Raw genomic sequence first — 23,438 nt, 5'->3', positions numbered from 1 at the left:
ATTCCAGGTTAAGCAGCGTTTCACTTGCACCTCTTTCAATCTGGTCTATTGCATTCGCTGCTCCCAATGTGGTGGTCTCTATATCGGAGAGACCAAACGCAGACTGGGTGATCGCTTTGCTGAGCATCTTCGGTCTGTGCGCATTCAGGATCCTGACCTTCCTGTTGCTTGCCATTTTAACAAAAGACCCTGCTCCCATGCCCATATGTCTGTTCTTGGCCTGCTGCAATGTTCCAGTGAAGCGCAATGCAAACTGGAGGAACAACATCTCATCTTCCGGTCAGGCAAGCTACAGCCTTCCGGCCTGAACATCGAATTCAACAACTTCAGATGATCAGCCCCACCTCGACCCACTTTTTTTCATTTCATTTTAACTGTCTTTTACCATTTCTTTCTTTCCTGCACCTTTCTCCTCTTTGCTTCCCCCTTCCCCTCCCCCCACACCTACAGTTCATCCTCTGATGTTAGTTTCCCTGCTGTTTGACCTTGCACATCTTTTGTCCTCTCTGGGGACTGCCATTAGCACCAAGTTTTCCTGGGTTTCTGTGGCTATGACTCATCTTTCATTCTCACTCCACAGTATAAATATTTCCCACTCTCTCTGCCTGTTAGCTTTGACAAAGAATCATCGGACTCTAACCGTTAGCTCTTTTCTCTCCCTACAGATGCTGCCAGACCTGCTGAGATTTTCCATCATTGTCCCTTTCGTTTTAGGTTTTTACTTCAGCTCTAACTCTAACAGAATACTTGCAATTTTGTAACCTCAATATACTCGTTCCCATTAAACATCACTTTAAATAACCCATGCTGCTCTCATTCATTTATATGGACAGGCCAAGGCAATACTTGCATTTATGAAGCAATTTTTTTCCTGTAAGAAACATTTGTTCAGAACTCATTTGCAAAGCCTGCCTCGGTGGTAACTTTCATAACCTCTCAGGTCAATTTCCACAACATTCTCCTGTAACTATTCAAAACAGCATTTCTTCTCTCTCTCATCTCCACCCAGCCCCTCAAACAAAGGGGGTCAGACTTGAATCCATTGAACCCTGAGGTGATCAGACTTGAATCCATTATTGTTATTTTGGTTGTCTGATTTCCCACTCCCGTTTCTACAAAAGAACAGAGTTTATGCCATTCATATGAAACTAACCTTCCATTGAGGGACAAATAGGTCATCAGACTGCGTGATGAGCAATATATTTTTCTTTTGCCTCAAAGAGGGAACAACCCCCACACGCACGAGCACACACACACGCACTCACCCTGCCCTCCACTATGGTTGACAGTATCGACTGTCCATTCTATTTTGTGCACTCTTCTCTAACTCTCCATCACCCTCCCAGAACCAATATAGAGTTCCCCTTGCACTCACCATACACTCACTGTATTCGTTGAACATCCTCTACAGTTTTAGCTATCTCCAACATGGTGCCACCACCAAACGTGTTTTCCCTTCCCCTTCCCTGTCTTTTCACATTCCAAAGGGACCATTCTCTCTATGATACCCTGGTCCACTCCTCAGTCATCCAAACAAAATCTCCCTTCCCCCAATCATCTCCACATGCCAGCACAGGAGATGCAACCAGTGCCCTTTCGCCTTCTTCCTTCTCACTGTCCAAGGCCTCAAACACTCATTCCAAGTGAAACAATTATTTCATCTCCTGTGTACAATGTGGAAGACTCACTTTGTAGAACACCTCCATTTAATCTGAAAGTGTGGTCCTGAGCTTCCAATTGCCTGTCATTTTAAGTATCTAATTTAACTTTCTGGACTTAATATTGAGTTCAATTTGAGATCACAACCTCCCCATTGTGTTTTATTTTTCTTTCTTGGTTTGCTTTTTGTCTCATTGGTCTCTTACTTCCTTTACTTTGCATTTGATGATGCCTATCCTGCTACTCACACCTTCTGGGCACATTTTTTGTTTACTTGTCACGTTACCAATCCCTTCAGTCTTGTATCATGAAGCCTTCTGTCATGTAATCTCTTCTTTCCACCTTATCACAGACTTTCCTTTATGTTGTTCTTCTCATCCTCCCCCTTTCACCTGTTCAAAACGTAATTGCAATGTTAATTCTGTTTCTCTCTCCATCTATGTTGCCTTTCCTGCTGTGTATATCCAGCATCTCTTTTTTTAAAGACTGGAAAGAGGCAACCTTAATTCAATTTTCCCCCATAATTATCTTTTCAGTGTGAGCAATCTCATTTAATGCGGGAACATGAAGAGACTCAGGAAAGGGCAACTCTTCGCTATGAAGAACGTATCACTGAACTTCACAGTATAATTGCAGAGTTAAATAAGAAGATTGACAGGCTGCAGGGAATAACAATAAGGTGAGCTGAATTTGAATAACTTGTAAAAATATGGGAGTATTTTTAATTTGTTCTTGGAATGTGAGCAATATAGGTAAGGCTGCATTTATGGTTCATCTTTAGTTATGCTGAGAGATTGCGAGTGGGTTGTTAACGTTAAGGGGCTGTGATGCTTTGGAGAAAAGAATTGGGTTATTCTGGTGCCTGAATCGCAAGATGTTATTGACAATTTTTCCCCCCAATTTTTCTTGTTACTCAGCTCAGGAAATTTAGCAACCATACATTTGGTCCGTTCATCCAAATCATTGACATAGATTATAAATAATTGAATTCCCAGCACTGAGCACTATGACACTTCACTTGTGAAATCTTGCAAACCCAAAATGACCCATCATGCAAATTCCAAATGACCTATTAATGCCTACACTTTATTTTTTGTTGGCTAAGCAGTCCTTTATCCGTGCTATTGTACTGAAAATGTTCTTTTATGGGATGTGGGTCTCACTGGCTAAGCCATCATTTGTATTGCAGATCTCGAATTGCCCTTGAGAAGATAGTGGTGAGTGGACTTCTTGAACCACTGTCGTCCATGCTGTGTGGGTGCACCCACAGTGCTGTTAGGCAGAGAATTCTAGAATTTTGACCCAGCAATAGTGAAGGAAAGGCAATATAGTTCCAAGGCAGAATTTCTGTAGCTTGGAATGGAACTTGCAGGTGGTGGTGTTTCCATGCATCTGCTGTCCTTGTTCTTCCAGCTGGTAGAGGCCATGGATGTGGAAGGTGCTGCTGAAGGAGATTTGGTGAGTTTCTTCAGTGCATCTTGTTGATGTGCACAGTAAGAAGTCTTACAACACCAGGTTAAAGTCTAACAGGTTTGCTTCGAATCACTAGTTTTCGGAGCACAGCTCCTTCCTCAGGTGAATGAAGAGGTGGATTCCAGAAAAATATATATCGACAAAGTCAAAGATGCAAGATGATATTTTGAATGCGAGTCATTGCAGGTAATTAAGTTTTTACAGATCCAGACGGAGCAACTGGAGAGAGGGTAATCACAGGTTAAAGAGGAGTGAATTGTCTCAAGCCAGGACAGTTGGTAGGATTTTGCAAGCCCAGGCCAGATAATGGGGGTGAATGTAATGCGACATGAATCCAAGGTCCCGGTTGAGGCCGTACTCGTGTGCGGAACTTGGCTATATGTTTCTGCTTGGCGATTCTGCGTTGTTGCGCGACCTGAACGCAGTCTTGGAGAATGCTTACTTGAAGATCAGAGGCTGAATGCCCTTGACTGCTGAAGTGTTCCCTGACTGGAAGGGAACATTCTTGCCTGCCGATTGTCATGCGATGTCCGTTCATCCGTTGTCGCAGCGTCTGCATGGTCTCGCCAATGTACCACGCTTTGGGACACCGTTTCCTGCAGCGTATGAGGTAGACAACATTGGCCGAGTTGCATGAGGATGTACCACGTACCTGATGGGTGGTGTTCTCCCGTGTAATGGTGGTACCCTTGTCGATGATCTGGCACGTCCTTCAGATATTGCTATGGCAAGATTGTGTGGTGGCCGCCTGTTCGGAACGCTGGGTAGTGGTTAGTACTGTTGTTTTTTAATTTTAGAGTACCCAATTCATTTTTTCCAATTAAGGGGTAATTTAGCATGGCCAATCCACCTACTCTGCACATCTTTGGGTTGTGGGGGTGAAACCCAGCAAAAACGGGGAGAATGTGCAAACTACACGGACAGTGACCCAGAGCCTGGATCGAACCTGGGACCTCGGCGCCATGAGGCAGCAGTGCTAACCACTTCAGCCAGAAGTGCCGAGTGGATGATCCATCTCGGCCTCCTCTAGAGGTCCCCAGCATCACAGATGTCAGTCTTCAACCAAAACGATTCTCTCCAAGTGATATCAAGAAACGCCTGAAGACACTGGATACTGCAACGGCTATGGGCCCTGACAATAACCCAGCAATAGTACTGAAGACTTGTGTTCCAGAACTCCTCACACCCCTAGCCAAGCTGATCCAACACAGCTACAACACTGTCATCTACCTGGCAATGTGGAAAATTGCCCAGGTGTATCCTGTGCACAAGAAACAGGACAAATCGAACCCAGCCAATTTCCGCCTTATCAGTAGGAGTCATCGACAGTGCTATCAAGTGCGAGGCAATGACCGTCTCCTACAAGCGAGGATCTAACCACCAACCCTTGAAATTCAATGGCATTACCATCGCTGAATCCCTCACGATTAACATTTTGGGGGGTTACCGATGATCAGAAACTGATCTGGACTAACCATATTAATACTGTGGCTACCAGGGCAGGTCAATGGCTGGGAATTGTACGGCGAGTAACCCACCTCCTGACTCCTCGAAGCCTGTCCACCGTCAACAAGGCACAAATCAGGAATGTAATAGAATTCGCTCCACTTGCCTGGATGAGTGCAGCTCCTAGAACACTGAAGAAGCTTGACACCATCCAGGACAAAGCAACCCGCTTTAGTGCTCCCCTTCCACAAACATTCAAACCCTCCATCACCGACGAACAGTGGCAGCCATGTGTACTATCTACAAGATGCACTGCAGTAGCTCACCAAGGTTCCTCAGACAACATCTTCCAAACCCACAGCCACTACTATCTAGAAGGACCAGAGCAGCAGATACCTGGGAACTCCACCACGTGGAGGTTCCCCTCCAAGTCGCTCACCATCCTGGCTTGGAAATATATTGCCTTTCCTTCACTCTCACTGGGGCAACTCGCCACTACCTTCTGAAGGGCAACGAGGGATGGGCAATAAATGCTGGCCTAACAAGCGACGCCCACATCCTATAAATTATTTTTTTTTAAATTACTCTTGTAAAGAACCTCTACACAATATAGTACAAGTGGCCTCTTCTGCTGCAGCAATCCTATGATTTTTCTATGATTAACTAGGGACGAATCGGCTAGCTCGATGGAAGGAATAAATCGGCCGAATATAAAACTAATGAAATAGAATTTGGTGGAAGTGAATTTGTGTTGCCTTGGAAAACGTTGCACATTTTCAGTCATTTTTAGTTACCTAAAATATACATGGTTAGTCTCGGTATTCATTCTTTATGGTTACTGAAATATATATTGAGAGTTATGTTTTCATCTTTAAAGTATTAGGGGCTGGTTTAGCACAGGGCTAAATCGCTGGCTTTGAAAGCAGACCAAGGCAGGCCAGCAGCATGGTTCAATTCCCGTACCAGCCTCCCCGAACAGGCACCAGAATGTGGTGACTAGGGGCTTTTCACAGTAACTTCATTTGAAGCCTACTTGTGACAATAAGCGATTTTAATTTTTCATTTGTTTTTAATTTAATTTTAATAGTAAGAAATATTTTAAGTTCAGAAAAGTTAGTCTCAAAGTCTCAAATGCAATTATCTCCATTTTGGTGGTTTGTGGTTCAAATGGTTTGTTTCTTCCACAGAGAAGATGATGAGTGTTCAGAGTTGCGTTCCGAACTTAGCCACAGCCAACAGGAGGCAAACGATGATTCTCGAAGCATGGATCAGGATCAAACCTCTATCTCTGTGCCCGAGAACCAGTCAATGATGGTCTCTGCTGATATTGGTACGATAATCTGAACACCTCAAGATGTTTCATTACGAGGATTCCTAAAATTCACATAATATATATCCTATTCTACATTTAGCAGCAACCCAAATACCAACACCACTTTATAGGTTTAATATTTTAACTGTATGAATGCCTAAAATTGTACAAATTATAATACATATGAACAAAAATGTTGTCTTGATAACAATGCTCGCCATTAATATGACAAATGAGTTTGTTTGAGTGTGTGCCATAATATTAGGAGTGAAAGATGATACTTTAAGTTGTAAGTTATAGTTTGAGTCATAAATTTCTCAGTAAATTGGACTCCAAAGGATAATAATTTTTTGGGATACTCCCTTGCTAATCTCTCGCTCTGCTGTTTGCTTTCCTTTTCCTGCCAGTTTCTATTTGAGAAGTCTGTTGGGCCATTTTTATTTATTTTAAAAGTGCTTTATTGATGCAAGCTTTTGTTTGGATTTGCTGTTCAGGGAGTTGTGATGTATCTGTAAATCAATTGAAGTTACTCCATCATGACCCCTCCAAATGCTGATACCATCTTGCATGCTTTATATAAAATATAGAAGATACATTTCATTAATGAGTGTTGTATAATGTCTAGATTTTCTGATTCAGTTTTATCAAGAGTTAGGCATAAAAAAAAGTATGAAAGCTCTCAATGTCTTGCCGAAGTGGCTGAAGTTTTCAGCAGCCACCCATTCTGCATCATATGCAACTGGGAACCAGTCTCACTGTCTTTACCTAGCTCCTTTTGCCTCAGCCTGAAGGAATCAGGCTCCCATGAACAAAAATTGGATATGAACAGCACACCTTTTGAGTGTCGATAATCTGCCAATAACCGTTCCAGCCTAAATGGCACTAATATCTACGTTAAGTTTATGTTTATACGACCTGGTGTAACTGCCATCAGGTTTATTCTCGTCAAAAACGCAGGCTGACATAAGTAATTGAATAGAAAGGAAGCTCTCGTGAGCTGCAAAATCATAGGCCCAGGATCAAGGCTTGAATGTGAGGAGATCTAACTCTGTTATACTCTTTCTTGAGGTTTCCATTGAGGCTTGTAAAATCGTATAGGAGACTGAAATTCTGATGAAGTGTTTTGTCAGCACCAGCAGAAACTGAATATGCATCGTGTTTTTTTTTCATGTTAGATAACTGTAGTGGACCTCAACTCAGAGCTCCAGAGGGTATTAACTGACTGGAGAATGTAGTCTGTGGAAGGAAAAAGAGCAGTTGCAGCCTATCAGTGGCAGAAGTGGACAGACACATTGAACAACTTACCACAGCCAGTGAACACTGTGACCTGGCTATAAAGGTATTCCTTTACTGGTTTCATCAAATATTTTGGCACTCCATTTCATCTAACAGCTTCCAGGTTGCCACCTGAGCTTTGCAGGATTGTTCACTGATGACCTTCCAGCATCCCAGCAAGAGCAGCTTTGAGGAAATGTTGGACTTTTGTTTTGTTTACCAATTATACCATCCATCTAATCCAGGGGTGGGCAAACTTTTCCGTGCAAGGGCCACATTCAGAAATTCACAATTCACAAAGGGCCGCATAGTATATTACGTAAAATAATTACTTCACCCGGTTATGATTCTGGGCGCCTCATATAGAACATAGAACAGTACAGCACAGAACAGGCCCTTCGGCCCTCGACGTTGTGCCGAGCAATGATCACCCTACTCAAGTCAACGTATCCACCCTATACCAGTAAGTAACCCAACAGCCCCCCCCATCAACCTTAAAAAAAATTTAAAAAAAAAAAAAAAATTTTAAAAACAAAATTTTTTTTTTTTTTTTTTAATGACTTGGTGGGCCGCAGAAATACCTTTGGCGGGCCGCATGCGGCCCGCGGGCTGTAGTTTGCCCACCCCTGATCTAATCTCTTTTATCTGCTTCGTGAGTGCTCATTATATCACATTTTAGGACAAAAATTAGTGATGGCTTAAGTGAATCATTTGAATCATAGAATTTGCAGTGCAGAAGGAGGCCATTCGACCCATCGAGTCTGCATCGGCTCTTCGAAAGAGCATCCTACTTCAACCCATGCCTCCACCCTATTCCAGTAATCCCAGCTATTTTTTTTGGACCCAGGGAAATTTATCATGGCCAATCCACCTAACCTGAAGATTTATCTATTGTTGCTGTTCAAATATTCCACTTGCTAAATGGGAGAAAATTGAAATCAGTTTAACTCTGTAGGATAAGGAACAATAAAGATTAATTAGGCAAGGAAAAAGTGATCAATCATATACCCCGACTGACACAAAGCAACAACCAACCAAGTGAAGTGCAAAGATTTACTGAAGTTGATTTGGCAATTTGAGCTCTCTTACTTGTGCAACAATCCTTTCTTGTACAGAATGTCTCATCTGCTTTATTGCAGACACTGACGGCTATACCATCTGCCACAGTGCAACTTGCAGGCCACGTCAAGAACAGGGACAGGTCCTCATATTGGTCACATCTGACCAATGCCCCAAGAAGAACCTCCTTCCTCTCTCGTACAATATTTACATGCTTGGGCATATGAACTTTGATGCTAGTGTGTATCTCTGTAATAACGGAATAATTATGCTAATGATCTCAGGATACAGGAAAGAAAGAAATATATTTCTCCAGAACTCTAGCAAACATTTTCCTCTCGACCAGTGTTACCAGAAGTAAACTGACTGGTCATTCCACCTTACTGTAATTTGCAGGACATTTTCTGTGTGCAAAACCCTCACATTGAGGATGTTTAGAGGTAATAAAGTGCTGAGTAAATAGTTTTTTTTCTTTTTACAGAACTTTTTCAAAAGATTAGCTGAGAATTTTGGGACAGGTTGGATTGGCCAGTTGAACATAGGAAGATAGTTAGGTGATTGAACCCGTTGAACCTGCTTCACTATTCAATTTGATCACGGTTGATTATCTACCTCAGTGCCACTTTTTCTACTATCTCCATATCCCTTGATGTCATTAGTCTCCAGAAATCTATTCTTTTCTGTCTTGAACATGCTCAATGATTGAGCTTCTATAGCCCTCTGGGGTACAGAATTCCAAAGATTCACCATCCTCTAAGTGAAACAATTCCTCCTCATCTCAGTCATAAATGGCCTACCTGTTATCCTGAAATTATGCCCCTGGTTTTAGACACACCAACCAAAGGGAACATCTTATTTATCTGTACCCTGTCACACCTGTAAGAATTTTCTACATTTCAATGAGGTCATTCCCCCATCTTTGAAACTCTAGGAAATGTAAGTCCAGTCTCCTCAATCTCTCCTCATAAATCTACTCGCCTCCCAGGGATTAATCTGATGAAGCTCTGTTGCGCCCCTTTGGCAAGTATGTCCTTCCTTGGATAAGCGGACTAAAACTGCAGAAGACTCCAGGTAAGGTCTCGCCAAGGCTCTATATAACTGCAGCATGACATCCTTACTCCTCTACTCAAATCCCCTTATGATAAAGAGCAACATGCCATTTGCCTTCCTAATTGCTTGCTGCACCGGCATCTTAGCTTTTAGTGACTCATGAACTAGGACACTCGGGTCCCTTTGGACATCAGTATTTCCCAACCTCTGACGTTTTGAAAAATAATCTGTCGTCTTCTTTCTCCTAACAAAGTGAATAACTTCATACTGATTCACATCATCTTTCATCTACCATGTCCTAGTCCATTCACTTAGCCTGCCCAAGTCCTTTTAAAACCTCCTTACATCCTCCTTACAACTTACATTCCCACCCAATTTGGTGCCATCGGCAAATTTAGAAATATTACAATTGGTCCCCCCGCATCCAAGTCATTTGTGTATATTGTGGACAGCTGTGGACCTAGCACAGGTCCTTGTGATACCCCATTGTGAACACCCTGCCATCCTGAGAATGATTCGTTATTCCTCCTCATGTTTTCTGTCTGATAACCAATTCGCAGTCCATACCAGTATTTTTCCCCACAGTCCCTTGCATTCTAATTTTATTTATGAACTTGTGTGGGATGCTGAGGAGGTCGTGGATAGCACGTTCAGTGAGTTGGTCACACCGCAGATTAGGATTGGTGACGGAGACGGAATGGGTGACCAAAAGGCAGAGAAAGAGCAGGAAGGCAGTGCAGGTGTCCCCTGCGGTCATCTCCCTCCAAAACAGGTATACCGTTTTGGATACTGTTGGGGGAGATGACTCACCAGGGGAAGGCAGTAGTAGCCAGGCTCATGGCACCGTGGCTAGCTCTGCTGCACAGAAGGCTGGATAAAAGACTGGCAGGGCTTATAGTCCTAGGGGGGATTCAATTGTAAGGGGAGTAGACAGAGGCGCTCTGTGGTGCGAAAACGAGACTCCCGAATGGTATGTATGCCTCCCGGGTGCTCGGGTCAGGGATGTCTCCGATCGGCTGCAGGACATACTGAAGGGGGAGGGTGAACAGCCAGTTGTCGTGGTGCATATAGGCACCAACGATATAGGTACAAAAAGGGATGAGGTCCTATAATCAGAATTTTAGGGAGTGTAGGAAATAGTTTAAAAAGTAGGACCTCAAAGGTAGTAACCTCAGGATTGCTACCAGTGCCACGGGACAAGTCAGAGTAGAAATTCAAGAATAGTCAGAATGAATACGTGGCTTGAGAGACGGTGCAGGAGGGAGGGGGTTCAGATTTTTGGGACATTGGAACCGGTTCTGGGGGCGGTGGGACCATTACAAACCGGATGGTCTGCACCTGGGCAGGACTGGAACCAATGTCCTGGGGGTGCTTTTGCTAACACTGTTGGGGAGGTTTTAAACTAATGTGGCAGGGGGATGGGAACCAGATTAGGAAGTTAGAGGCCGGTAAAGAAGCAGCAACTAAAGCCAGTAAGGTACGCGACAATAAACTCAATGAGACTAAGGGGAAGAGTAGACAGGGAAGAGATGATGAACGCAAAGGTGGTCTGAGGTGCATTTGTTTTAATGCGAGAAGTGTAGCAGGTAAGGCAGATGAATTTAGGACTTGGATCAGTACCTGGGAATATGATGCTATTGGTATTACTGAGACTTGGTTGAGAGAAGGGCAGGACTGGCAACTGAATATCCCAAGGTATATATGCTTCAGGAGGGATAGAGAGGGAGGTAGAAGGGGTGGAGGAGTTGCGTTACTCGTCAGAAATGATATCACAGCTGTGATTAAGGAGGGTACGATGGAGGATTCGAGCACTGAGGCAATATGGGTGGAGCTGAGAAATAGGAAGGGTGCAGTAACATTGTTGGGACTTTACTACGGGCCTCCCAAAAGCGAGCATGAAGTAGAGGTACAAATATGCAGACAGATTATAGAAAAATGTAGGAGCAATAGGGTGGTTGCGATGGGAGATTTTAACTTCCCCAACATTGAATGGGATTCGTGTAGTGTTGGAGGCGTCGATGGAGCAGAGTTTGTAAGGAGCATCCAGGAGAGTTTTTTAGAGCAGTATGTAAATAGTCCAACTCGGGAAGGGGCTATACTGGACCTGGTATTGGGGAATGATCCCGGCCAGGTGGTTGATGTTTCAGTCGGTGATTACTTTGAGAATAGCGATCACAATTCCGTAAGTTTTAGAATACTCAGGGACAAGGACAAGAGTGGTCCGAAAGGAAGAGTGCTAAATTGGGGAAAGGCAGAGTATAACAAAATTCGGCAGGAGCTAGGGAATGTGGATTGGGAGCAGCTGTTTAAGGGTAAATCCACATTTGAAATGTGGAAGTCTTTTAAGGAAAGGTTGATTAGAGTGCAGGACAGACATGTTCCTGTGAAAATGAAAGATAGAAATGGCAAGATTAGGGAACTATGGATGACGGGTGAAATTGTGAGACTAGCTAAGATGAAAAAGGAAGCATACATCGGATCGAGGCAACTCAAAACTGATGAAGCTTTGGAGGAATATCGGGAAAGTAGGACGAATCTCAAACGTGCAATAAAGAGGGCTAAAAGGGGTCATGAAATATCTTTGGCTAACAGGGTTAAGGAAAATCCCAAAGCATTTTATTCGTATGTAAGGAGCAAGAGGGTAACTAGAGAAATGATTGGCCCACTTAAAGACAAAAGAGGAAATTTATGCATGGACTCAGAGGAAATGGGTGAGATTCTTAATGAGTACTTTGCATCGGTATTCACAAAGGAGAGGGACAAAACGAGCACTTTTCCAGGAGACACATCCGGAGTGAGACTCATACAGAGTGGGAGATTTAAACTTGGTAATTTGGTGCAGTGAGGTAATTCGGTGCAGAGTGTGAGGAGGTGCTTTTAACCCTGGTAAGTGACTGGTAAGTAGTCTCTCTTTTTCTTTTCATTGTCTAATTTATTTATTTTTATTTTGAAATTCTAGTTGTTTAAGTTTACCAAGGGTTTAAGACATGGCAGGAGATCCCAGACCCGTGTCATGCTCCTCGTGTGCGATGTGGGAGCTCAGGACACGTCCACTGTCCCTGGCTCCTTCACGTGCAAGAAGTGTGTTCAGTTGCAGCTCTTGTTAGACCGCTTGACGGCTCTGGAGCTGCGGATGGACTCACTTTGGAGCATCCGCGATGCTGAGGGAGGTCGTGGATAGCACGTTTAGCAAGTTGGTCACACCGCAGGTGAAGGTTACTGAGGGAGATAGAAAATGGGTGACCAAAAGAAAGAGCAAGAGTAGGAAGGCAGTGCAGGTGTCCCCTGCGGTCATCTCCCTGCAAAACAGATATACCGCCTTGGATACTGTTGAGGGAGATGGCTCACCAGGGGAAGGCAGCAGCAGCCAGGTTCATGGCACTGTGGTTGGCTCTGCTGCACAGCAGAGCAGGAAGAAAAATGGCAGGGCTATAGTGATAGGGGACTCGATCGTAAGGGAATAGACAGGCAGTTCTGTGGACGCAATCGAGACTCCAGGATGGTATGTTGCCTCCCTGGTGCAAGGGTCAAGGATGTTTCGGAGCGGCTGCAGGACATTCTGGGGGGGGGGGAGGGGTGAACAGCCAGCTGTCGTGGTGCACATAGGCACCAACGATATAGGTAAAAACGGGTGAGGTCCTACAAGCGGATTCAGGGAGTTAGGAGTTAAACTAAAAAGTAGGACCTCAAAGGTAGTAATCTCAGGATTGTTACCAGTGCCACGAGCTAGTCAGAGTAGGAATGTCAGGATAGATAGGATGAATGCGTGGCTCGAGAGATGGTGCAAAGAGGGAGGGATTCAAATTCCTGGGGCATTGGGACCGGTTCTGGGGGAGGTGGTGACCAGTACAAACCGGACGGTCTGCACTTGGGCAGGACTGGAACCGATGTCCTAGGGGGGGGTGGTTTTCTAGAGCTGTTGGGGAGGGTTTAAAACTAAGGTGGCAGGGGGATGTGAAACCAATGCTGGAGTTGGAAGGTAGTTAAAACAGGGACAGAAACAAAAGGAAGTAAGGGGAAAGTGCAAGGCAGAGAAGACATAGTCAGAAATCCATAAGGGCGATAGTACAAGGTACAGTGACTGAGGGAGCACAGTGATAGGCCCAGAATAAACAAAAGGAATAAAACTGGAGATGTTAAGATTCAAAACAGAGGTAAAAAAACCAACATAAGTGTACTTTACCTGAATGCTCGTAGTATTCGGAATAAAGTAAATGAGGTGGTGGCACCAAATCATCGTAAATGACTATGATTTAGTGGCCATTACTGAAACATGGTTTAAAGGATGGTCACGACTGGGAGTTAATATCCGAGGGTATCAACACTATTCGGAAGGACAGAGTGGATGGTAAGGGAGGTGGTGTTGCTCTGTTATTTAAGGATGACATCCGGGCAATAGTAAGGGATGACATCGGTGCTATGGAGGATAAGGTTGAATCCATTTGGGTGGAAATCAGGAATAGTAAGGCGAAAAAGTCACTGATAGGAGTAGTCTATCGGCCACCAAATAGTAACGAGATGGTGGGGCAGGCAATAAACAAAGAAATAACTGATGCATGTAGAAATGGTACAGCAGTTATCATGGGGGATTTTAATCTACATGTCGATTGGTTTAACCAGGTCGGTCAAGGCAACCGTGAGGAGAAGTTTATAGAATGTATCCGCGATAGTTTTCTAGAACAGTATGTAATGGAACCTACGAGGGAACAAGCGGTCCTAGATCTTGTCCTGTGTAATGAGACAGGATTGATTCATGATCTCATAGTTAGGGATCCTCTCGGAAGGAGCGATCACAATATGGTGGAATTTAAAATACAGATGGAGGGTGAGAAAGCAAAATCAAATACTAGTGTTTTGTGTTTAAACAAAGGAGATTACAAGGGGATGAGAGAAGAACTAGCTAAGGTAGACTGGGAGCAAAGACTTTATGGTGGAACAGTTGAGGAACAGTGGAGAACCTTCCAAGCGATTTTTCACAGTGCTCAGCAAAGGTTTACACCAACAAAAAGGAAGGACGGAAGAAAGAGGGAAAATCGACCGTGGATATCTCAGGAAATAAGGGAGAGTATCAAATTGAAGGAAAAAGCATATAAAGTGGCAAAGATTGCTGGGAGATTAGAGGACTGGGAAATCTTTAGGGGGCAACAGAAAGCTACTAAAAAAGCTATAAAGAAGAGTAAGATAGAGTATGAGAGTAAACTTGCTCAGAATATAAAAACAGACAGTAAAAGTTTTTACAAATAAGACAAAAAAGAGTGGCTAAGGTACATATTGGTCCTTTAGAGGATAAGAAGGGAGTTTTAATAATGGGAAATGAGGAAATGGCTGAGGAACTGAACAGGTTTTTTGGGTCGGTCTTCACAGTGGAAGACACAAATAACATGCCAGCGACTGATAGAAATGAGGCTATGACAGGTGAGGACCTTGAGAGGATTGTTATCACTAAGGAGGGAGTGATGGGCAAGCTAATGGGGCTAAGGTAGACAAGTCTCCTGGCCCTGATGGAATGCATCCCAGAGTGCTAAAAGAGATGGCTAGGGAAATTGCAGATGCACTAGTGATAATTTACCGAAATTCACTAGACTCTGGGGTGGTCCCGGTGGATTGGAAATTAGCAAACGTGACGCCACTGTTTAAAAAAGGAGGTAGGCAGAAAGCAGGAAATGATAGGCCAGTGAGTTTAACTTCGATAATAGGGAAGATGCTGGAATCTATCATTAAGGACGAAATTGCGAGGCATCTGGATAGAAATTGTCCCATTGGGCAGAAGCAGCATGGGTTCGTTAAAGGCAGGTCATGCCTAACTAATTTAGTGGAATTTTTTGAGGACATTACCAGTGCAGTAGATAACGGGGAGCCGATGTATGTGGTATATCTGGATTTCCAGAAAGCCTTTGACAAGGTGCCACACAAAAGGTTGCTGCATAAGATAAAGATGCATGGCATTAAGGGTCAAGTAGTAGCATGGATAGAGGATTGGTTAATTAATAGAAAGCAAAGAGTTGGGATAAATGGGTGTTTCTCTGGTTGGCAATCAGTAGCTAGTGGTGTCCCTCAGGGATCCGTGTTAGGCCCACAATTGTTCACAATTTACATTGATGATTTGGAGTTGGGGACCAAGGGCAATGTGTCCAAGTTTGCAGGTGACACTAAGATGAGTGGTAAAGTGAAAAGTGCAGAGGATACTGGAAGCCTGCAGAGGGATTTGGATAGGTTAAGTGAATGGGCTCGGGTCTGGCAGATGGAATACAATGTTGACAAATGTGAGGTTATCCATTTTGGTAGGAATAACAGCAAATGGGATTATTATTTAAACGATAAAATATTAAAGCATGCCGCTGTTCAGAGAGATTTGGGTGTGCTAGTGCATGAGTCACAGAAGGTTGGTTTACAAGTGCAACAGGTGATTAAGAAGGCAAATGGAATTTTGTCCTTCATTGCTAGAGGGATGGAGTTTAAGACTAGGGAGGTTATGTTGCAATTGTATAAGGTGTTAGTGCGGCCACACCTGGAGTATTGTGTTCAGTTTTGGTCTCCTTACTTGAGAAAGGACGTACTGGCGCTGGAGGGTGTGCAGAGGAGATTCACTAGGTTAATCCCAGAGCTGAAGGGGTTGGATTATGAGGAGAGGTTGAGTAGACTGGGACTGTACTCGTTGGAATTTAGAAGGATGAGGGGGGATCGTATAGAAACATTTAAAATTATGAAGGGAATAGATAGGATAGATGCGGGCAGGTTGTTTCCACTGGCGGGTGACAGCAGAACTAGGGGGCATAGCCTCAAAATAAGGGGAAGTAGATTTAGGACTGAGTTTAGGAGGAACTTCTTCACCCAAAGGGTTGTGAATCTATGGAATTCCTTGCCCAGTGAAGCAGTTGAGGCTCCTTCATTACATGTTTTTAAGGTAAAGATAGATAGTTTTTTGAAGAATAAAGGGATTAAGGGTTATGGTGTTCGGGCCGGAAAGTGGAGCTGAGTCCACAAAAGATCAGCCATGATCTAATTGAATGGCGGAGCAGGCTCGAGGGGCCAGATGGCCGACTCCTGCTCCTAGTTCTTATGTTCTTATGTTAAGACGGATGTTGAGGCTAGGGATGGATGTTTAAATACTCTCGGTCAAGTTGTCATATGGAAGGGGGAAGTTTTGGGTATTCTAAAAGACATTAAAGGTGGACAAGTCCCCAGGACCGGATGGGATCTATCCCAGGTTACTGAGGGAAGCGAGGGTCGAAATAGCTGGGGCCTTAACGGATATCTTTGCAGCATCCTTGGGCACGGGTGAGGTCCCGGAGGACTGGAGAATTGCTAATGTTGTCCCTTTGTTTAAGAAGGGTAGCAGGGATAATCCAGGGAATTATAGACCTGTGAGTTTGACGTCAGTGGTAGGCAAACTGTTGGAGAAGATACTGAGGGATAGGATCTATTCACATCTGGAAGAAAACAGACTTATCAGTGATAGGCAGCATGGTTTTGTGCAGGGAAGGTCATGTCTTACAAACCTAATATAATTCTTTGAGGAAGTGACAAAGTTAATTGATGAGGGAAGGGCTGTAGATGTCGTATACATGGACTTTAGTAAGGCATTTGATAAGGTTTCCCATGGCAGGTTGATGGAAAAAGTGAAGTTGTATGGGGTTCAGGGTGTACTAGCTAGATGGATAAAGAACTGGCTGGGCAACAGGAGACAGAGAGTAGTGGTTCAAGGGAGTGTCTCAAAATGGAGAAGGGTGACTAGTGGTGTTCCACAGGGATCCGTGCTCGGACCACTGTTGTTTGTGATATACATAAATGATCTGGAGGAAGGTATAGGTGGTCTGATTAGCAAGTTTGCAGATGATACTAAGATTGGTGGAGTTGCAGATAGCGAGGAAGACTGTCAGAGAATACAACAAAATATAGATAGATTGGAAAGTTGGGCAGAGAAATGGCAGATGGAGTTCAATCCAGGCAAATGCGAGGTGATGCATTTTGGAAGACCAAATTCAAGAGCGGACTATATGGTCAATGGAAGGGCCTTGGGGAAAATTGATGTGCAGAGAGATCTGGGAGTTCAGGTCCATTGTACCCTGAAGGTGGCAACGCAGGTTGATAGAGTGGTCAAGAAGGCATACAGCATGCTTGCCTTCATCGGACGGGGTATTGAGTACTAGAGTTGGCAGGTCATGTTACAGTTGTGTAGGATTTTGGTTCGGCCACATTTGGAATACTGCGTGCAGTTCTGGTCGCCACATTACCAGAAGGATGTGGATGCCTTGGAGAGGGTGCAGAGGAGGTTCACCAGGATGTTGCCTGGTATGGAGGGTGCTAGCTATGAAGAAAGGTTGAGTAGATTAGGATTGTTTTCGTTGGAAAGATGGAGGTTGAGGGGGGACTTGATTGAGGTCTACAAAATTATGAGAGGTATGGACAGGGTGGATAGCAACAAACTTTTCCCAAGAGTGGGGTGTCAGTTACAAGGGGTCACGATTTCAAAGTGAGAGGGGGAAAGTTTAAGGGAGATGTGCGTGGGAAGTTTTTTAAGCAGAGGGTGGTGGGTGCCTGGAATGCTTTACCAGCGGAGGTGGTAGAGGCGGGCACGATAGCATCATTTAAGAAGCATCTAGACAGGTATATGAATGGGCGGGAACAGAGGGAAGTAGACCTTGGAAATAGGAGACAGGTTTAGATAAAGGATCTGGATCGGCGCAGGCTGGGAGGGCCGAAGGGCCTGTTCCTGTGCTGTCATTTTCTTTGATGTGGAGATGCCGGCGTTGGACTGGGGTGAGCACAGTAAGAAGTCTTACAACACCAGGTTAAAGTCCAACAGGTTTGTTTCAAACACGAGCTTTCGGAGCGCAGCTCCTTCCTCAGGTGAAGGAAGGAGCTGCGCTCTGAAAGCTCGTGTTTGAAACAAACCTGTTGGACTTTAACCTGGTGTTGTAAGACTTCTTACTGTAATTTTCTTTGTTCTTTGTTATCAAAAGCTTTCTGAAAATCCAAACACACCACATCCACTGATTTTCCCTTAGTTATGCTACAAGTAACATTCTCAAAAAAAACTCTCTTTTGTCCAACATTTTTTCCCTTTCATAAATCCATCGAGACTTTGCCCAATTTTACATTAATTTCAAAATGACCAGTTATCACACCTTTTTAAAAAAATATATTTTTATTCTCCTTTTTCACATTTTCTCCCAAATTTTCACCCACCAACAATAAACAATAAGGAGTAATGAATGTAATGTCAATCCCAATATCAACAACAACAATCCCATCCTCCCACCAACCTCAAAACAACTGCCCGCATGTTAACATAAACAAATAACAAAAAGGAATCACCCATAGTCACCATTAACACATACAGTCCCCCTCCCCCTAACCCTGCCAACCCCCCCCCCCCCCTCACTAATGTTTGATGTTATCCAGTTCTTGAAAGTGCATAATGAATAATGCCCTTGAATTGCAGAACCCCTCCAACCTTCCCCTCAGTTCAAACTTAACCTTCTCAAGAGTCAAGAATTCCAGCAGGTCCCCCTGCCACGTCAGGGAACAGGATGGAGAGGTTGCTCCATCCCAGCAGGATGACGAGGACGAACATCAGCCTTCGCACCCGTTTCCGACCCCCGCTGGTCCGACACCCCAAATCTGGCCTCCCGAGGGCCCGGGTCCAGTTTCAAGTGCACCACTTTAGAAATTACCCTAAAAACCTCCTTCCAGTAATCCTCCAACGACACAACCCCCTTCTCCAGTCCCCTTGTCAGCACCTCCTCCAGCAATGTGGAGGCTGGCTCCACCGGGAAGCTCTGTATCTAATTCCTGGCAAAATCTCAAACCTGCATGTATCTAAACATTTCCCCCTGCTCCAGCCCATACTTCGCTTCCAGCTCCTTCAATCTTGAAAACCGACTCCCAAGAAACAAATCTTTTAGTGTCTTAATCCCCTTCTCCCCCCATTTCTGAAAATTTCCGTCCCACTTTCCTGGCTCAAATCTGTGGTTCCCCCGAATCGGTAACATCTTGATAAACCTCTTCTGTGCCCTCTCCAAAGTATCCACATTCTTCTGGTATTGTGGCAATCAGAATTGTACGCAATATTCCAAATGTGGCCGAACTAAGGTTCTGTACAGCTGCAGCATAACTTGCCAATTTTTATACTCGATACCCCAATTGACAGAAGGAATGCATGCCGTATGCCTCCTTGATTATCTTAGCCACCTGAGTTGCCATTTTCAGTGATGTGTGGACCTGTATGCCCAGATCTCTCTGCTTGTCAATACTCCTAAAGGTTCTGCCATTTATTGTCTAATTCCCATCTGTATTCCAAAATGCATGTCCGCAAATGGGCCAAACTTTTCCCTGGCTAACCTCTTGCTCTATATATGTATAAAATGCCATGGGATTCTCCTTAGTCCTATTTGCCAAGGACTTTGCACGACCCCTTTTAGCCCTCCTTCCTACTTTCTTTATATTCTTCAAGTGCATCTTCTGTTCTCAGTCTTCTGGACCTTACAAATGCTTCCTTTTTCTTTTTGACTAGAAGGGGTAGCATGGTGGTTAGCATAAATGCTTCACAGCTCCAGGATCCCAGGTTCGATTCCCGGCTGGGTCACTGTCTGTGCGGAGTCTGCACGTCCTCCCCGTGTGTGCGTGGGTTTCCTCCGGGTGCTCCGGTTTCCTCCCACAGTCCAAAGATGTGCGGGTTAGGTGGATTGGCCATGTTAAATTGCCCGTAGTGTCCTAAAAAGTAAGGTTGGGGGGGGGGGGGGGGGGGGGGGGGGGGGGTGGGGGGGGGGGGGGGTTGCGGGTATAGGATGGATACGTGGGTTTGAGAAGGGTGATCATGGCTCGGCACAACATCGAGGGCTGAAGGGCCTGTTCTGTGCTGTACTGTTCTATGTTCTATTATCACAGACAGCCTCATTATTCAAGGTTTCCAAAACTTGCCATACTTATCCTTCATCCTCACAGGAACATGTCGGTCCTGAATTCTAATCAACTGACGTTTCAAAGATTCCCATGTCTCAGAGGTTTATTTACCCTCATATTGCCGCCCCAATTTAAACTCTTCAGTACCTGCCTAATATTGTTGTAATCAGCCTTTCCCCAATTTAGCACCCTCACCCTCGAACTCTTATCCTTATCTATGAGTATCTTAAAACATACGTAATTATGATCACTGTTCCCAAAATGCTCCCCTACTGAAACTTCGGCCCCTAGCCGGGCTCATTTCCCAATACCAGGTCCAGTATGGCCCCTTCCCTCGTTATACTATTTACATAATGTTTCAAGAAAGCATCCTGAATGCTCCTTACTAATTCTGCCGAATGCAAGCCTCCAGCACTGAGCGAGTCCCAATCAATATAGGAGAAGTTAAAATCACCCACCCCACCAACCCTATTGCTTTTACATCTATCCAAATTCTGTCAACATATCCGATCTTCTATCTCCTGTGGGGTGTAGGGAGGCCTGTAGTAAACCCCCAAGATTGTGATTGCACCCTTCCTATTCCTGAGCTGTACACATAGTGCCTCACAGCATGAGCTGTCCGAGGTGTCCTCCTTCAGTACAGCTATGATAGTCTCCTTACTAGCAATGCAACTACCACACCGCTTTTACATCCCACTTTATCCCGCCTGAAGCATCTAAATACTGGAATGTTTAGCTGCCAATGCTGTTCCTCCCTCAACCAAGTCTCGGTAATAGCAGCAACATCATAGTTCCAAACACTAACCCAAGCTCTTAAGTTAATCTGCCTTACCTGTTACACTTCTCACATTGATCAAAATGCACTTCAGACTACCAGCCCTGCTGTCTTCAGCAACCTATCTCTAGCGTGCTCTTCCCCTTAGCCTTATTCTCTAGGTCCCCCTTAGTTACTTCACCTGCTGGCCTTCTATTCTGGTTCCTACCCCCGCCACACTAGTTTAAACCCTCCCGAGTGACGCCAACAAACCTCCCAGCCAGGATATTTATGCCCCCCCAGTTTAAGTGCATCCTGTCCTTCTACAGGTCCTACCTGCCCCGGAAGAGATCCCAATGATCTAGGTATCTGAAACCCTCCCTCCTGCATCAGCTATTTAGCCACATGTTTAGCTGCACTATCTTCCTATTCCTAGCCTCACTGGCACGTGGCATAAGGGAATAATCCCTACATTCCAATCCTCGAAGTCCTGTTTTTTAACTCACTACTACTTAACTCCCTGAACTCCTAGGGCAGCATGTTGTGCAGTGGTTAGCACTGCTGCCTCATGGCACCGAGGACCTTGTCTGTGAGGAGTTTGCACATTCTCCCCGTGTCTGCGTGAGTCTCACCTCCGCAACCCAAAAAGATGTGCAGGGTAGGTGGATTGGCCATGCTAAAGTGCCCCTTAATTGGGAAAAAAATTGGTACTCTAAATTTAGAAAACAAATAAAATTTTAATTAAAAGTTAAACTCCCTGAACTCCCCCTGCAGGACCTCGTCACTCTTCCTGCCTATGTCGTTCATACCAATATGTTCCCCGACCTCTGGCTGTTCACCTGCTCCCTTCAGAATGCTTTATGTCCGTGCAGAATCATCCTGGATCCTGGCACCAGAGAGGCAACATACCACCTTGGAGTCTCTTTTACATCGACAGAAATGCCTATCCATGCCCTGGCCATAGAGTCCCCTATAACTATTGCTCTCATTCACTTTGACCCTCCCTGCTGAACAGCTGAGCTAGCGGTGGTGCCACTGCTCTGGCTGCTGTTGTTGTTTTCCCCTCATAGGCCACCTCCCCAAAACAGTATCCGAAACAGTATACTTGTCAGTGAGGGGGAACGGCCACAGGGGATTGATAATTGCCTGCCCCTTCTATCTGCCTGCACCTTGGTATGACCACGTCTCTAAAACTCCTGTCCATTATGCATTCCACCACTGCATGCTCCCAAGTGCATCCAACTGCTGCTCCAACCGATTCATGTAGTCTCATGAGTTGTAATTGGGTACATTTCCTGCAGAAGAAATTGTCTGGAACGCTGGATGCATCATGGATTTCCCACGTCTCATAGGTGAAGAATGTTACCCTGCTGACTGTCATTTCTCGCACTAATTAATGAATTTAAAAATAAATACTTATTAAATTAAGTTATAATTAACTATGATGCCTGGCCGGCCAGTTCTTTGGGTAAAAGTTAAGCATGTGGAAGTGTGAGGTCTTTCCGATTCAGGTGAGGGGGCAGGATGAGCAGCTGCTTAAAGTAGTGGGGGGAGTTTCAGGTATCTGGGCATTCAGGTGGTGAGGGGGTGGGAGCAGGTACATAAATTGAATTTGACACGGCTGGAGAAGCTGCCGTTGGCGGGGCGGGTGCAGTCCTTGAAGATGACTGGAGCTCCTGTTAGAGAACTGGAGCTGGATGAACTTCGGATCATGCTGGAGGCAGAGGGGGTGATAGAGGAGTTACAGGGAGGTAGCCATACCAAGGTGCAGGACAAGAGTAGCTGGGTTACAGTCAAGGGAAGGAAAAGGAATGGGCAGATAGTGCAGGGATCCCCCGTGGCCGTTTCCCTTCAAAACAAGTATACTGTTTTTTTTCGGGGGGAGGGGAGGGGGGGTGCCTAGCAGCCAGGCCTCTGGCACTGAGCCTGGCTCTGTAGCTCATAAGGGAAGGGGGGAGAATGGGAAAGCAATAGTGATAGGAGACTCGAGGGTTAGGGGAACGGATAGGAAATTCTGTGGTCGCGAACGAGACTCCCGGAGGGTATGTTGCTTCCCGGGTGCCAGGGTCAGCGATGTCTATAGGATTCTTAAGGGGGAGGGGGAGCTCAAGTGAGGAAGTTGCAGTGCTCCGAAAGCTAGTGTTTGAAACAAACCTGTTGGACTTTAACCTGGTGTTGTAAGACTTCTTAATGTGCTCACCCCAGTCCAACGCCAGCATCTCCACATCAGATCTAAAAAGTGATTTTAGGGAGTCAGGTTGGAAGCTAAAGAGCAGGACAAGCAGAGTAGTAATCTCAGGATTGCTACCGGTGCCACGTACAAGTGAGACAAGGAACAGAGAGCGAGTGCAGCTGAACACGTGGCTACAGGGCTGGTGCAGGAGGGAAGACTTCAGATATGTGGATCATTGGGATACCTTCTGGGGAAGGTGGGACCTGTACATGAAGGATGGATTGCACTTAAACTGGAGGGGTACCAATATCCTGGGTGCGAGATTTGCTAGA

At 44.9% G+C, this 23,438-nt stretch overlaps 1 protein-coding gene across 1 annotated transcript in view; it reads left to right on the top strand.

The window, feature by feature from the left end:
• Positions 1–23,438, top strand: part of LOC119970453 (colorectal mutant cancer protein-like) — a 306,036-nt gene that overhangs the window by 166,886 nt on the left and 115,712 nt on the right. The window contains 5 exon segments of the mRNA XM_038805079.1: positions 2,196–2,338; positions 5,766–5,908; positions 7,066–7,076; positions 7,078–7,108; positions 7,111–7,229. Coding sequence (XP_038661007.1) covers positions 2,196–2,338; positions 5,766–5,908; positions 7,066–7,076; positions 7,078–7,108; positions 7,111–7,229 — 447 coding nt within the window.

This window comes from Scyliorhinus canicula, chromosome 8 (assembly GCF_902713615.1).
Source record: "Scyliorhinus canicula chromosome 8, sScyCan1.1, whole genome shotgun sequence".
NCBI lineage: Eukaryota > Metazoa > Chordata > Chondrichthyes > Carcharhiniformes > Scyliorhinidae > Scyliorhinus > Scyliorhinus canicula.
This window is presented reverse-complemented; position numbering and strand designations above follow the sequence as displayed.